The 15012-nt window shown below is 38.0% G+C and overlaps 1 protein-coding gene across 1 annotated transcript; it reads left to right on the forward strand.

The window, feature by feature from the left end:
- Positions 1–913: 913 nt before the first annotated feature.
- Positions 914–14619, forward strand: scly (selenocysteine lyase). The gene is made up of 13 exons (XM_089001346.1): positions 914–1052; positions 1686–1748; positions 1822–1931; positions 3725–3825; positions 3899–4049; positions 5478–5605; positions 7864–8019; positions 8113–8219; positions 9871–9907; positions 11193–11276; positions 12542–12641; positions 12712–12784; positions 14059–14619. Exons 1-13 carry the CDS (start codon positions 985–987, stop codon positions 14213–14215), a joined length of 1335 nt encoding a protein of 444 aa, XP_088857472.1. The 5' UTR covers positions 914–984; the 3' UTR covers positions 14216–14619.
- The last annotated feature ends 393 nt before the right edge of the window (positions 14620–15012 follow it).

The raw sequence follows: 15012 nt of genomic DNA on the forward strand, positions 1-15012 counted from the left end.
TACACTTATTTTAACTTTAAGAATTAAAAACTACTGATAAAAATACGAGAAGTGGTATATGTGGTATTACACGTATTAAAACTTTGCTTATCTGGGCAACATTTCCTTTATGTACGTTGTAGTGATGGGAATTCCGGCTCATTTCAGAGAGGCGGTTCTTTTGGTTTGGCTCACTAAAAAGAATCGGCGCATTTGGCTCCTAAACGGCTCTTGTTTTTTTTGGGTTGCTTAATTAACGACCAAAAAAATCATGTAACATTATGTGAAAAACGAATTACTCATGTAAAAAATACACTATATCAAATATTTTTATTTATATGGCTTGATTTATATGTGAGTTAATGGATGCTAACTTTTACTTTCCCTGTGGTTACTCTGGTCTGATCAGCTGTCACTAAATTGCTTTTCATATTAATAATGCTATCATACCAACTAGTAAAAAAAAAATCATAATTGAATAATAATAACAGCATAATGTAATAACATTTGTCCACCTGTCTCCCCTAACATCCCCCCTCCACCCTTCTCCTCACTGCTCCGTGTGTCTATAATTCTCCCCTCCCTCCTCTACCATGGATATCGACCAATCACGTGCGGCTTTAACCGAAGACCGGGGGCGGGGAATAGAGGACAAAAAAAGTCGGCTCCTTATTAGGAACCGGCTCTCTTCGCACACTTCAGAGATCCGGCTCCAAGAGCCAGTTCGTTCGCAAACGACACATCACGAGTAAGTTGCCAGATCCTGATATTAACTCCCATTCCCACGGCTACGTTACGACGTTTTCTCGTTATTCTATTTATAGAATTTTATACATATCGCTTATTTTAAATACAAATATATTGATTAAATCAAAAGGCGTGTGTTGGTTGCATAAAAAAACAAATGTTTTAAAAAAAAACGCTTCCTTAGGTGAATCCGTCAAACCTGGCAACCCTAGTAGAGACGCTCTGTATACATTTCCTCAATTTGCGCTTTGCTAGTAGATGATTGACGCGAGTGTAGCAAAATGCAGTAAAAGTTTCGCCTGTACAAGTTTACATCACTTGACAAGGTCAGAGATGAAGAGTATATTAACCTGCCTCGGCTCGTCGATATTGAATATAATTTACGGTTATCGAAAATTACGGCAAAAATACGGCAAAAATTGTGTTAGCTCGCCTCACGTCACCCACTGTATCCACCGATAAAACTCGTTTAAAACATGTAAATTGGAGTTAACATATTTTCACTCGTAAAGTCGTCGTGTCACTTTTATATAATATCTCGGCCATAATTTTTGTGTATTTTCATTTCATTTGTTTCAGTTTCACAATGTGTCATCATTGACGAGACATTAATTGACACTCGTATTCTGAATGTATATGTTTTAAACATGTTTTAATGCCATTTTAAATTGTGTATTGAAAATCATGAACAGAAATGTTTATGGGTTACAGCTTCCTCTCCAAGAAATCCGTTTGTTGTTTTTTTTTTATTTAAAATGAAGCAATCTATAACAGTGTAGTTAAGGTTAAACAATTCAAAAACGGCGTGACTAAATACAAAGTAAAGAAGTATGACATTTTTTGCCGCGTTTTATTTACTTTTCGTTCAGTGGACACTGTGATTTTTCTTTAGTTGGGCACAATAGCACTTTTACACAAAAGTACTTTTACAAAAAAGTACTTTTTCTCCTTATGTCCAGTCAATGCAAAGGTGACACCATGCCCGGACATAGAAGAGACTTTCGTAACGCCGAAAAGAGCAGGTGGGACGTTGAAAACTGCTATAAATGTCAAAATCACTGCAAATGCTAATTGCTAACAATCATTTTAATTTAGCATATACATGGACTACAATGCTACAACGCCAGTGGCGCCTGAAGTGATCCGGGCCACCTACGAGGCCATGCGTGACGCCTGGGGAAACCCGAGTAGCACCCATGTTGCAGGTGAGGCTACTTTTACAGAGACTGTAATTTAAAGGTACAGTGATACCTCGGTTTACGAACGCTTTAGCTAATGAACTTTTCGCCTTACGAACATTAAATTCGCAAGAGTATAATCTTGGCATATGAACTAGTTTTTGGGAAACACACGGAGCGCCAGGGTGGTTGGCGGACTAGTTTTCGGCGGAAGAACACCAAACCGCATGGACGAACAGCGCCACTGTGGCTGCCGGATTACTTTTCCACACCCACTTTCTTTGAGTGCAGATGTGGTTTGTTATCGATTGGAGTACTTCTGCTATTATGGGACCGAAAAAGACCCCACTACATGCTAGTGTTAGGCCGAAGTGGACACACAAGAAAATTACGGTTGAGCATAAGGTTGAGCTACGTGTGGCTAAGGGTGTTTCTGTATTGTCTAAGCAACAGTTTGAGGCCATAGAAGAGGTTCAAAAACTTCTGTTGATTTTGATTAACGAAAAGCACCTAGCAGGGGACATTGTGAGTGAGGGTATTATCGCCGATAAAGCACAGCAACTTCACCCGGATATCGTCAAGAGGCAACTACATTAAAGACCATCACAAAGGTAAATAAAACGACTTTATGATACAGTACAGTTTATTTCTTTAATTACAATACAATAGCACATTCATGATACATAAAATAAGGTATATTTTGTGGCTTATTTAACAGAAAATGATGTTTTATGAGCACCTGGAAACGGATTATTCCCATTTTTAATAGTTTCCTATGGGGAAGTAATGTTTCGAAGACACACTTAAACACCTTTCTGGGAAACAATTAACTTCGTAAGCTGAGGTATCACTGTAATTAAAAACATCATTTAAAATAATCAATTTTCAAACTGTTTAGTTCTTTCTGGTCTTTACAATTCTTATCTCCACAAATTAAATGTACAGTGATACCTTGGCTTACGAACTTAATTGGTTCCCAAACAGAGTGTGTTAAGGCGAAAAGTGTGTATCCCGAAAATTAATTTCCCATAGGAAACCATTAAAATGAGAAAAATCCGTTCCCAGGTCCCCGTAAAACATAATTTTCTACTTTATAATTTTCTATGCCTTAAAACTACACAAAATATACCTTATTTTATCAGAATCAGAATCAGAATCATCTTTATTTTCTTTATTTTTTTATTTTCTTTATTTATATTTCATAAATGTGCTATGCTATTGGTATGAGGAACGTAGCCTTCTTCTTTCACCATCTTGAGGAATGATCCCTTTTCAGTGCTTTCTCTGCGCTAATTTTACCTAGTTCCTCATCAATGTGTTCTGTTTAGATGGATTGATAGCTTTTCGCATCAAGTGTACGGATGGCTTGTGCGGATTATTTGTGGAGCCTGATTGATGGGATATTTTAACCTTCCAGTCTACACTCTGCCTTTGAACTATCAAAGTTGAAACGAGTACAAATGTCACTGTTTTCTATCCATTTTCTCATTCTCTCTTTGTCGTCTGCCTTTCTCTTTAATGTTTAAACCACCTCCGCTCACTGCTGCATTCTTGACCAATCACGTGGCTTTAACCGAAGACTGGGGGCGGGGAATAGAGGACAAAAATAGTCGGCTGCCATTTTGTTGTAAGGAGAACAGGCTCATTCGCGAACGACACATCACTCATTGTGGCAGCTCCGTGTGCATCCCGAAAAATAGTTCATATGCCAAGGTAAAATGTTCATAAATTTAACGTTCGTAAACTGAAAAGTTCGTAAATCAAGGAGTTCGTAAACCGAGGTATCGCTGTACTTTTTTTTTCCAATTTGCTCTTCAAAGGCTTAACCGCAAAGGCCATCATTACACAGTCCAGAGAGAACGTGGCAAGAATGATCGGAGGCAACTCCGAGGATATCGTTTTTACCTCGGGCGGAACCGAGGTAACACCGACGCATTCCCGACTGGTGTTTTTGAGAACTGGAAAGATCTTAAAACAAATGGAACTCATTCCAGTCCAACAACATGGTGCTGTACACCGCCGTTGAGCATTTCTGGAGGAGGCAACGTGACGCCAAAAGAGGAGACGACGGATGCCGGCCGCACGTCATCACTTCCAATGTTGAGCACGACTCGGTTAAACTGGCGGCCGAGCATCTGAAAGTCGGTACGAGTACAGCGACAACCAAATCTATTTATCTCTTGAATCTAACTTTTTTTTAAACAGCCTTTTTTAAAAATCTTTTAAAGAACATCTTGAACCTCATACGATTATTGATCGTAACATTGATTCTCTTCCCACCTTCAAATCTAAAAGCTAGCTAGCTATTTGCTATCTATTGTCTATTCATTAGCTGGCTAGCTAGCTATATAGCTGGCTCGCTGACGATAGCTGGCTGGCTAGCTATTTAGCTGGCTGGCTAGCTAGCTTTCTAGCAAGCTATCTATCTGTATATCTATTAGCTATCTAGCTTTCTATCTATTTGAGTAACTTCCGGGGTGAGTGAACGCTGGCGCGTGTGGCTGCCGCTGTCCACCCACAGAAAAACGTATCCTGTGACTGTAAAGTGACCTTGAGAGTTTTGAAAGGCACTTAAAAATGAAATGTATTATTATTATTATTATTATTATTATTATTATTATTATTATTATAAATGCCATCTCAAAAGCCACCTATTTAAAATTGCATTTTCTGTGTAGCTTTATTTCTGGTTTCTATTTATAATTGTGTTTTTAGCTAGCTATTAGCTAGCTCGCTTTCTATCTATTTGAGTAACTTCCGGGGTGAGTGAACGCTGGCGCGTGTGGCTGCCGCTGTCCACCCACAGAAAAACGTATCCTGTGACTGTAAAGTGACCTTGACAGTTTTGAAAGGTGCTTAGAAATGAAATGTATTATTATTATTATTATTAGTATTATTAGTATTATTATAAATCCCATCTCAAAAGCCACCTATTTAAAATTGCATTTTCTGTGGAGCTTTATCTCTGGTTTCTATTTATAATTGTGTTTTAGCTAGCTATTAGCTAGCTTTTAGCTAGCTCGCTTTCTATCTATTTGAGTAACTTCCGGGGTGAGTGAACGCTGGCGCGTGTGGCTGCCGCTGCTCACCCACAGAAAAACTTATCCTCTGACTGTAAAGTGAGCTTGAGAGTTTTGTAAGGCGCTTAAAAATGAATTGTATTATTATTATTATTATTATTATTATTATTAGTATTATTATTTGTATTATTATTAGTATTATTATTAGTATTATTATAAATGCCATCTCAAAAGCCACCTATTTAAAATAGCATTTTCTGTGTAGCTTTATTTCTGGTTTCTAATTATAATTGTGTTTTAGCAAGCTATTAGCTAGCTTTTAGCTAGCTAGCTTTCTATCTATTTGAGTAACTTCCGGGGTGAGTGAACGCTGGCGCGTGTGGCTGCCGCTGCTCACCCACAGAAAAACTTATCCTCTGACTGTAAAGTGACCTTGAGAGTTTTGAAAGGCGCTTGGAAAAGAAATGTATTCATATTATTATCATTATTATTATTATGATTTGAATCGCCTTCAGTTTTTTTTCTTAAAAAATACGAGAATATCCTTTTCCAGATTTTACCTCAATCCCGGTTTCCAAGATAACGGGCCGCGTGGAGACAGATGACGTTGTCGGCGCCGTGCGCCCCAACACCTGCCTGGTGTCTATCATGCTGGCCAACAATGAGACGGGCATCATCATGGTAGGAAAAAAACAAGTTGCGTTCAAAGACGTCGGTTTCACCAATCAACACACAATTGGGTAATTATCTAAAAAAAAAAATGCTCAAGGACCCACGTCCAGAATTCAACAGGTTGGCTGTTTTGCTTTAAATCAGATGTATTGCTGCAAATGCCAGCACATAAAATAAATAAATAAGTTAAAACATATAAGAAACGAACAAGTGTGTAAATAAATACACAAATCGAAATACAGTAAAGTCTCGTTATATCGATATTCTCGGGAGTCGGAAAAAATATCGATATAACCGGACTATCGATATATCCGATCCTGCGACATGTAAATTTTCTCCTTGCGTTCATAGAAATAGTATCGTAATAAGCAGTACTATCGATATAACCTATATCGATATAACGAGACTTTACTGTATACACACACATATATGTGTGTGTATGTATGCATATCTATGTACAGGTAACACCCAACTTACGACGACATTCTGTTCCGACTAAACTGTTGTAAATCGAAATCCATTCAAAATGTTGAATAGAGACTCGAAGGCTAAATGACTCGCAAACGTCCCTTCTTAAAATGTTAAAAATAGGGTCTGTAGGTCGTGGTCGTAAGTACGGGTGGTTGTAAGTCGGACTGGTCGTAAGTCGGCTGTGACCTGTATGTATGTCTGTGTGTATGTGTGTGTGCGTGTGTGTGCGTGTGCGTGCGTGTGTGTGTGTATATATATGTGTATGTGTATATACATATGTGTGTATACGTATATGCATATATGTATGCGTGTGTGTGTGTGTGCGTGCGTGCATGTGTGTATATATGTGCATGCATGCATGTGTATGTATGTGTATGTGTGTGTATGTATGTATATATGTGTGCGTGCGTGTATGTGTGTGTGTGTGCGTGCGTGCGTGCGTGCGTGTGTGTGTGTGCGTGTGCATGCGTGTGTGTGTGTATATGTGTATGTGTATATACATATGTGTGTATGTGTATATACATATGTGTGTATACGTATATGCATATATGTATGCGTGTGTGTGTGTGTGCGTGCGTGCATGTGTGTATATATGTGTATGTGTATATACATGTGTGTATACGTATATGCATATATGTATGCGTGTGTGTGTGCGTGCATGCATGTGTATGTATGTGTGTATGTGTGTGTATGTATGTATATATGTGTGCATGTGTGCATGCGTGTGTGTGTGTGCGTGCGTGTGTGTATATATGTGTATGTGTATATACATATGTGTGTATACGTATATGCATATATGTATGCGTGTGTGTGTGTGTGTGTGTGTATATATGTGCATGCATGCATGTGTATGTATGTGTGTATGTATGTATATATGTGTGCATGTATGTGTGTGTATGTCTATATGTGTGCATGTGTATGTGCGTGTATGTATGTATATATGTGTGCATGTATGTGTGTGTGCATGCGTGCATGTGTGTGTGTATATATGTGCATTCATGCGTGTGTGTGTGTGTGTGTGTGTGTGTGCATGTGTGTGTATGTCTATATGTGTGCATGTGTATGTGCGTGTATGTATGTATATATGTGTGCATGTATGTGTGTGTGCATGCGTGCATGTGTGTGTGTATATATGTGCATTCATGCGTGTGTGTGTGTGTGTGTGTGTGTGTGTGCATGTGTGTGTGTATATATATTGCATTCATGCGTGTGTGTGTGTGTATGTATATATGTGTGCATGTATGTGTGTATATATCTTTCATCTAGAACTGCTTCATGTCACAAAGAGGGTACAGAAAGTGCTGAAGAATGAATGACTGTTTCTTTGTTTTGTCATATTATTTTCTATTTAATTTTTTAACAATAAAACCATAAGTAAAATGATACATAATAAAATAGCAGATAGAACTATACATTGAAAGCAATTTTAAACAAGTGGGTTTTGAGGTGAGCCTTGAAAATAAGGAGGGAGTCAATATTGCGGATGTTGGGTGGAAGACAATTCCAGAGTTTGGGAGTTTGTTTTACTTTATGTGACTTTCGGATTGAGTGAACGCCGTCGCGTGTGACTGCCGCTGCTCACCCGCAAAAAAAAATTGACTGTAAAGTGTCCTTGAGAGTTCTGAAAGGCGCTCATAAATGAAATGTATAAGCATATATATGTATATACTATATATGCACACACATATACACATTAAGTTGGATTGATTCTAAGAGGATGCGCAATAACTTTCAAGGACGCTTACCCAAAATTCAACAAAGACTCTCCTTCTATGATCCATCCATTCGGATGTCAGCCCATCCGCGAGATCTCGCAGCGGCTCCGCTCACTGAGGCAACAAGATGGCCGTGCGCATGTCTTCATCCACACGGACGCCGCTCAAGCTTTGGGGAAGATCCCAGTGGACGTCAAGGAGCTGGGTGTAGATTACCTCACCGTCGTGGGTCATAAGGTATTGTAGCGTGGCAAGGTTTTTTTTTTATTTTGTATTTTTTTCACAAAGCATCTGATAACAAGCTTTTTTTGCACTTTTTTTGCACTTTAGTTTTACGGGCCCCGCATCGGTGTGCTTTTTGTGAACGGCCTCGGCGTGAAAACGCCACTCTATTCCATGCTCTTTGGCGGTGGGCAGGAGAGGAACTTTCGACCTGGGTATGATACTGCAATTGTACATTATTGTGTATTTTATTTATTATAGTACCTGTGCTTGTCTGTGACTGTAAAGTGTCCTTGAGAGCTTTGAAAAACGCTTAAAATATAATTTATTATTACTATTATTTCTTATTATTATGATTATTATTATTTTATTTTGCTTCCAAATGTCCGTTTCTTAAATGGTTCCAAGTACAACAATATCAAACCTTGATAAGTGCTGAGATAGCAACCAGCTAACAGATTTTAATAATAATACATTTCATTTATAAGCGCCTTTCAAAACTCTCAAGGTCACTTTACAGTCACGGGATAACTTTTTTTTTCTGTGGGTGAGCAGCGGCAGCCACACGCGGCAATGTTCACTTACCCCGGACGTTACTCAAATAGTAGATAGAAAGCTAGCTAGCTAATAGATAGCTAATAAGTAGCTAAAACACAATTATGAATAGAAACCAGAGATAAAGCTACACAGAAAATGCAATTTTAAATAAGTGGGTTTTGAGATGGTATTTATAATAATAATAATAATAATAATAATATTGGAATACCTACACTTTCTGTAAGTAAAGAATCTGCTTAAAATTAAATAATAATAATACATTTCATTTTTAATCACCTTTCAAAACTCTCAAGGACACTTTACAGTCACATCGTGAGCATTCAACCCGGACAAGTAAATAGATAGAAAGCTAGCTAGCCAGCTAATAGATAGCCAACAGATGGCTAGCTAGATAGCTAACCACCTAGCTATTTTTAGAAAATAACACGGTTTGTTGTATCTTTAAAGGACAACCGACGTCTCCGGACAAGTTGTGTCCATAATTTGTAAAATGGCTTCAAATGACTTCTACGGAGCGTATTTTAATAAGATTCCACTGCATATAGCTATATTTTACGTTTTAAGACTCGCTCTGAATATTCAGGAAGTCTTGTTTTTGAGTTGGTGACGAGTCCGTACGTGACGTCACGAAAGGACCGCCCCCTGACCGAAAAAAAGACACATTGTAGCAGTCCTTCCATCACGTCAATGTATTTTGCTGTACATGTTTGGTCTGAGAACCGTGTTGCACCCAAAAGCCGCCAGAAGAGGGCATCCAAGCTCCATATAAGGAATTTATCAGCCTGTGGAAGCGGAACTGGCCACTGGAGGTCGCCATTTTGTGCCTCTTTTTTTTTGGGTGAGAGATTTTACTCCATTGTTGCCTCAAAATGGCACATATAATTCTTTAATCGATTGCAAACATGTATGCTTTCCTCTTCAGAACTATTTGAATCATATTCATAACTGGATGTGTAACAAGAAAGCATATTCTCCGAATCCAAAGCCATTGTTTTGATTCATGTCACGAACTGGGGGGCGGGACTTTCTGAAAATGCCCAATTTTTTTGCAGATTTTGGACACTTTAAGTCATTTTTATTGGTGTTTTGCATTTGACTAAAAATATCATACTGCGTGTTTTGGGTATTTTAGATGCTATAAAACGTTTTTCTGATGTCAGTTAAAAAACAAAAACATGACGTCGGTTGTCCTTTAAATGAAAAAATGACATTTTTTCATCGTAAATCCAAAAAAAAAAAGATGAGCGAAGGCCCAAATTAATTAATTAAACTCATAAATTCATTTGTCTTTGTTTTTAAACATGACAGCACAGAAAACACTCCGATGATTGCTGGACTGGGAAAGGTATGTATTTAGTTTTACTTTTCAATGATGTACTCCTTGTTAAATACAGTAAAGTCTCGTTATATCGATATTCAAGGGAGTCCGAAAAAATATCGATATAACCGGGACTATCGATATATCCGACCCTGTTTCCATGTAATTTTCTCCGTGCGTGCATAGAAATAGTATCGATATAACCGGGACTATCGATATATCCGATATCGATATAACGAGATTTTACTGTATTTTTTTTCAGTTCTGATGTCCCCCAAAAAAAGGAAGATTACAAATTAAATATTGTCCATTTCTTTGTAATATATAAAGTAAAAGCTTTTTGTTTCAGTGTGTGTTATTCTGGATAACTAACTTTTCACATGAGACTCTGCACAAAATTCACCGTGTGGAAATTATGTAATATTCGAATTCGATCATTTTCAACTTTGAACGGCGCACTCGCCCACTTTTGTCTGACGTCTGTTTCGTTCTTCATCAAAACAATTTGGAAGGGATATTTTATTTTATTTTATTTTATTTTATTTTATTTTATTTTATTTTACTTTATTTTATTTTATTTTATTTTATTTTATTTTATTTTATTTTATAATAATCATCATCATAATAATAAAAATCACAATAATCATCATAATAATGAAAATCATAATAAAATTATAATAATCATCATAATAAAAATCACAATAGTCATCATAATAATCATCATCATAACAATCATCATAATAATGATGATAATCATAGTAATGATGATAATCATAATAATAATAATGGTACATTTCATTTATAAGCGCCTTTCAAAACTCTCCAGGTCACTTTACAGTCACAGGATAAGTTTTTCTGTGGGTAAGCAGCGGCAGCCACACACGCCAGCATTCACTCAACCCAATAGTAACTCGAATAGATAGAATGCTAGCTGGCTAGCTAACACATAGCTAGCTAGCTAGATAGCAAATAGAGAGCTAGCTAGCTCGATAGATCGCCAGCTAAATAGCAAATAGAGAGCTTTTGTTTATATAATTATATTATTGTTAATTATATACTCCATTTGAACCTATTTGATACTCTTTTTGATTTTATTTTGATTTTAAAAAAATGAATTTATCTGTGTTCATATGAACACGCTTAAATGGGTTAATGTGGGGCTTAAATTGTTTTTTTATTATTATTTATTTTATTATTCCCACTATAAAGTCATCCAATTAACTTTCAAAGTATTTTTAAATACTACCTTTATACTTGTTGTGTGATTATTATTTTATTTGTTCCTTTTTTTTGTGTGTCTGTCCCCAACGAGGCGGCTGAACTGGTGACAGATCGGCTGCTTGACTACCAAAGGCACATGCTGGACGTAAGAGAATATCTGGAGGAACGCCTCAAGGTTAGTTTCGATATGGTTTCAAAATAAAATCTCAAATTAGTAATATTTGTTTCAACAAAGATATTTGTTCGGACACTGTGAACAAAGGCTCGACCACAGGAAAATTGTCTTTTACCGCCCTCTGCCAAGCTATTTATTGAGAGTATATGCAAATTTAAGTGATACATTAGTAAAACATAGTCTTCTTGATTTGAATACCACAGCCCTGGACGTCCCAAGCACCGACATCCATAAACCAACAGAATGTAGACATTTTAATTGGTTGTCCTTCACATGAAGTAATAGATTTGTAACCGGGCTACTGACCTCTTCCTGTGAAGGAGTTTACCAAGTCCTAAATTGGTCCAAGGCCAGATCTCCTACATAAAGATGAGAGTTTAACAGGCTGTGTCTGTTTACCTCAGATTGACCCCAGATTTTCTGTGCTTCCATTGTGGACCTTCTAAGCATGAAACTATGATAACTTCTATTCCGTCTATTCTCTATCAACATGAAATTCCAATTTCAGATTTGTCACCACCCGTATCACTGCAAAATGTAATTTTCATCATTTAAAAACAATTATACAGTTAACATCCGAGTTACAACCGGGTTCCGTTCTGACAAAACGGTCGTAACTCTAACGGTCGTAAGTCGAAATCCATTCAAAATGGTCAACGTGACGTTTAAATGACAATAATAGTAATAACAATAATAATAATAATAATAATAATAATAATAATAATAATCACTTTCATTTATAAGCGCCTTTCAAAACGCTCAAGGTCACTTTACAGTCACGGGATAAGTTTTTCTGTGGGTGAGCAGCGGCAGCCACAGGCGCAAGCGTTCCCACAACCCGGAAGTAACTCAAATAGACAGAAGGCTACCTAGCTAGCTAGCTATTGTATAGCAAAAAAGAGAAAGCCAGATAGCCCACAGCTAGCCAGCTAATAGCTAGCTAGGTAGCTAATGGATAGCTAATAAAAAGCTTGCATGTATTGCATTGTATTGTATTTTGGACAACCGCCCTCATTTCAACTTTTAATTCAAAAAATGAATGTAGTACGCGTTGCCGGCTGCTAACGTGTTAGGTTTCCAGGTGTAGAATTACAATAAAAAAAATAGGGTCTGGCGGTCATGGTCGTAAGTACAGGTGGTCGTAACTCGCGCCGGTCGTAAGTCGGATGTTACCTGAAATCATGTCACAAATTAATGTTATTTTTTTTGGGAGGGTGCGCGAATGGTTTAATGACGGTTCCATTCATGACATGTTTCCCTGATAGGCCGTCTTCAAAGACAAGGTGCACTTCAACAACCATTTCCAGGGTTCTGATCGCTTACCCAACACTTGTAACGTGTCCATCTTGGGTTCAGGCTTACAAGGTATCCTTCTCTGCTTTGGGATCATTTAAAAAATAAAAATAAAAACTTGTGATTTTCCATTTTGTCACAGGCTGGCGAGTTTTGTCTCATTGCAAGAAGCTGCTGGCCAGCGTGGGCGCCGCCTGCCATTCAGACCATGGAGACGGTGATGTATTTGGCTTGTGAAATTTTCCTGTTTCGTTTGATGGACTTTTCAGTTTGATTCTTAAAAGAAAATAAAACATTATTTTGAAGTGACGGAATAATACAGGTAAGTCCAATTTTGAGAATATTTTCTACACTTCGCTGTGGTTCAGACCAATTGATGCTACAGTGATACCTTGTCTTACGAACTTAATTGGTTCCCAGACAGAGTGTGTAAGGTGAAAAGTGTGTATCCCAAAAATTAATTTCCCATAGGAACCCATTAAAATGAGAATAATCCGTTCCCAGTACCCCATCAAACATAATTTTTACATTCTAATTTTTTCAGACTTAAAATACACAAAATATACTTTATTTTATGTATAATAAATGTGCTCTAGTATTATAATTAAATAAATAAACTACTGTATAATAAAGTCGTTTTATTTACCTTTGTGATGGTCGTTGATGGCTTGATGGAATGGAGTGGCCGGTTTCATCGGCATTAAACACTTGATGAGGAACGTAACCTTCTTCTTTCACCATCTTGAGGAATAATCCCTTGTAGGTGCTTTCTCTGCGATAATTTTACCTAGTTCCTCATCAATTGTGTTCTATTTAGCTGGGTTGATAGCTTTTTGCATCAAGTGTACAGATGGCTCGTGCGGGTTATTTGTGGAGCCTGATTGATGGGAATTTTAACCTTGCAGTCTACACTCTGCTTTTGATCTATCAAAGTTGAAAGGAGTCCAAATTTCACTGTTTTCTATCCATTTTGTTGCTCTCTCTCTCTGTCGTCTGCCTGTCTCTTTAATGTTTAAACCACCTCCCGTCACTGCTGCGTTCTTGACCAATCTCGTGGCTTTAACCGTGACTGGGGGCGGGGAATAGAGGACGAAAAAAATGTCGGCTGCCATTTTCTTTTTTGAATATGGCTTCACTCTCTCTCTGTCTGTAACCCGCCCCCCCCCTTCCTCTCAATGCTGCGTTCTTGACCAATCACGTGGCTTTAACCGACGACTGGGCGCGGGGAATAGAGGACCAAAACAACCCGGCTGCCATTTTCTTGTTAGGAGAACGGGCTCGTTTGCGAAAGCCACATCACTTATTGTGGCAGCTCCGTGTGTATCCCGAAAAATAGTTTGTATGCCAAGGTCAAATTTTCATAAATTTAACGTTCGTAAACCGAAAAGTTCGTAAGCCAAGGGGTTCGTAAACCGAGGTATCACTGTATTTGACAACAGTCAATCTTAAAATCCAATTGACTCACGCGACTATTCTGTGTGCTATCCGTCAGGCCTTCCCCCATACTCCTGAGCTGCGGCGTACCCCCCGAAGTGGCTTCCAATGCCCTACGACTGAGCGTGGGCCACGGGACGACCAGAGAGGACGTGGACGCTGCCGTGGAAGACCTCCAAGAGGCTGTCAAGCTCCTGGAGGACAACCAATAAAGCACCTTGAGTACACAGGCAGGCACAGTTTTGGATTGGATTAGCCTTTATTCGTCTTGCAGTGGAGAAATTGACATTTCATCGCATCAAAGTGATGAAATTTAGAGGAAAGGAAAAGAAGAAGTAGAAAAACAAAATACAGGAGCTGCTGTCAAGGCAGCCACTCTTGCGGCACCATCTTGAAGTCAAAACAACAACAGAAAACTAAATAACAAAATAATATGACAACACAAAGACAGTTATTTAATCTTAAGGACTTTCTGCACCCTCTTTGTTACATGAAGCTGTTATCTCCTGTCGAACATAAATCCTCTTCAATTCCAAGCCGCGACAGTTCTATGCATCCGCATCGGCGCTCTGCGCTGACGCTCCTTTACAATATATTTTTGCATTTTTGATGTAAATGATGCACAATGGCTCTTTTTTTATAGATCAGCACAGTTTTTGAGTTGAAGATGACATTAGGCAGCGAGTCTCGGCTTGTTGCGTCGACTATGAGGGAGAAAAAGGCCGATAATAATCATACATATCAGCAAGTAACTCAAATAGATAGCAAGCTAGTGGGCTAGCAAATACAGTAAAGTCTTGTAATATCGATATCGGTTATATCGATAGTACCGCTTATTACGATACTATTTCTATGAACGCAAGGAGAAAATTACATGCGCGCAGGATTGGATATATCGATAGTCTGGTTATATCGATATTTTTTCGGACTCCCGAGAATATCGATATAATGAGACTTTACTGTAGATAGCTATTAGGTAGTGAATAGATGGCTAATATATTGCGGATAG

The sequence above is a fragment of the Hippocampus bargibanti genome, linkage group LG07 (assembly GCF_051943395.1).
Source record: "Hippocampus bargibanti isolate YZ-2025 linkage group LG07, ASM5194339v1, whole genome shotgun sequence".
Classification (NCBI taxonomy): Eukaryota; Metazoa; Chordata; class Actinopteri; order Syngnathiformes; family Syngnathidae; genus Hippocampus; species Hippocampus bargibanti.

Bases quoted from the DNA above. Each gene is read 5' to 3' on its own strand.
- scly (XM_089001346.1), top strand. From the start codon at position 985: ATGATTGACGCGAGTGTAGCAAAATGCAGTAAAAGTTTCGCCTGTACA. The intron at 4,050-5,477 runs GTACGAGTACAG...ATCCTTTTCCAG, and splicing joins GGCCGAGCATCTGAAAGTCG to ATTTTACCTCAATCCCGGTT. The intron at 8,220-9,870 runs GTATGATACTGC...TAAACATGACAG, and splicing joins GAGAGGAACTTTCGACCTGG to CACAGAAAACACTCCGATGA.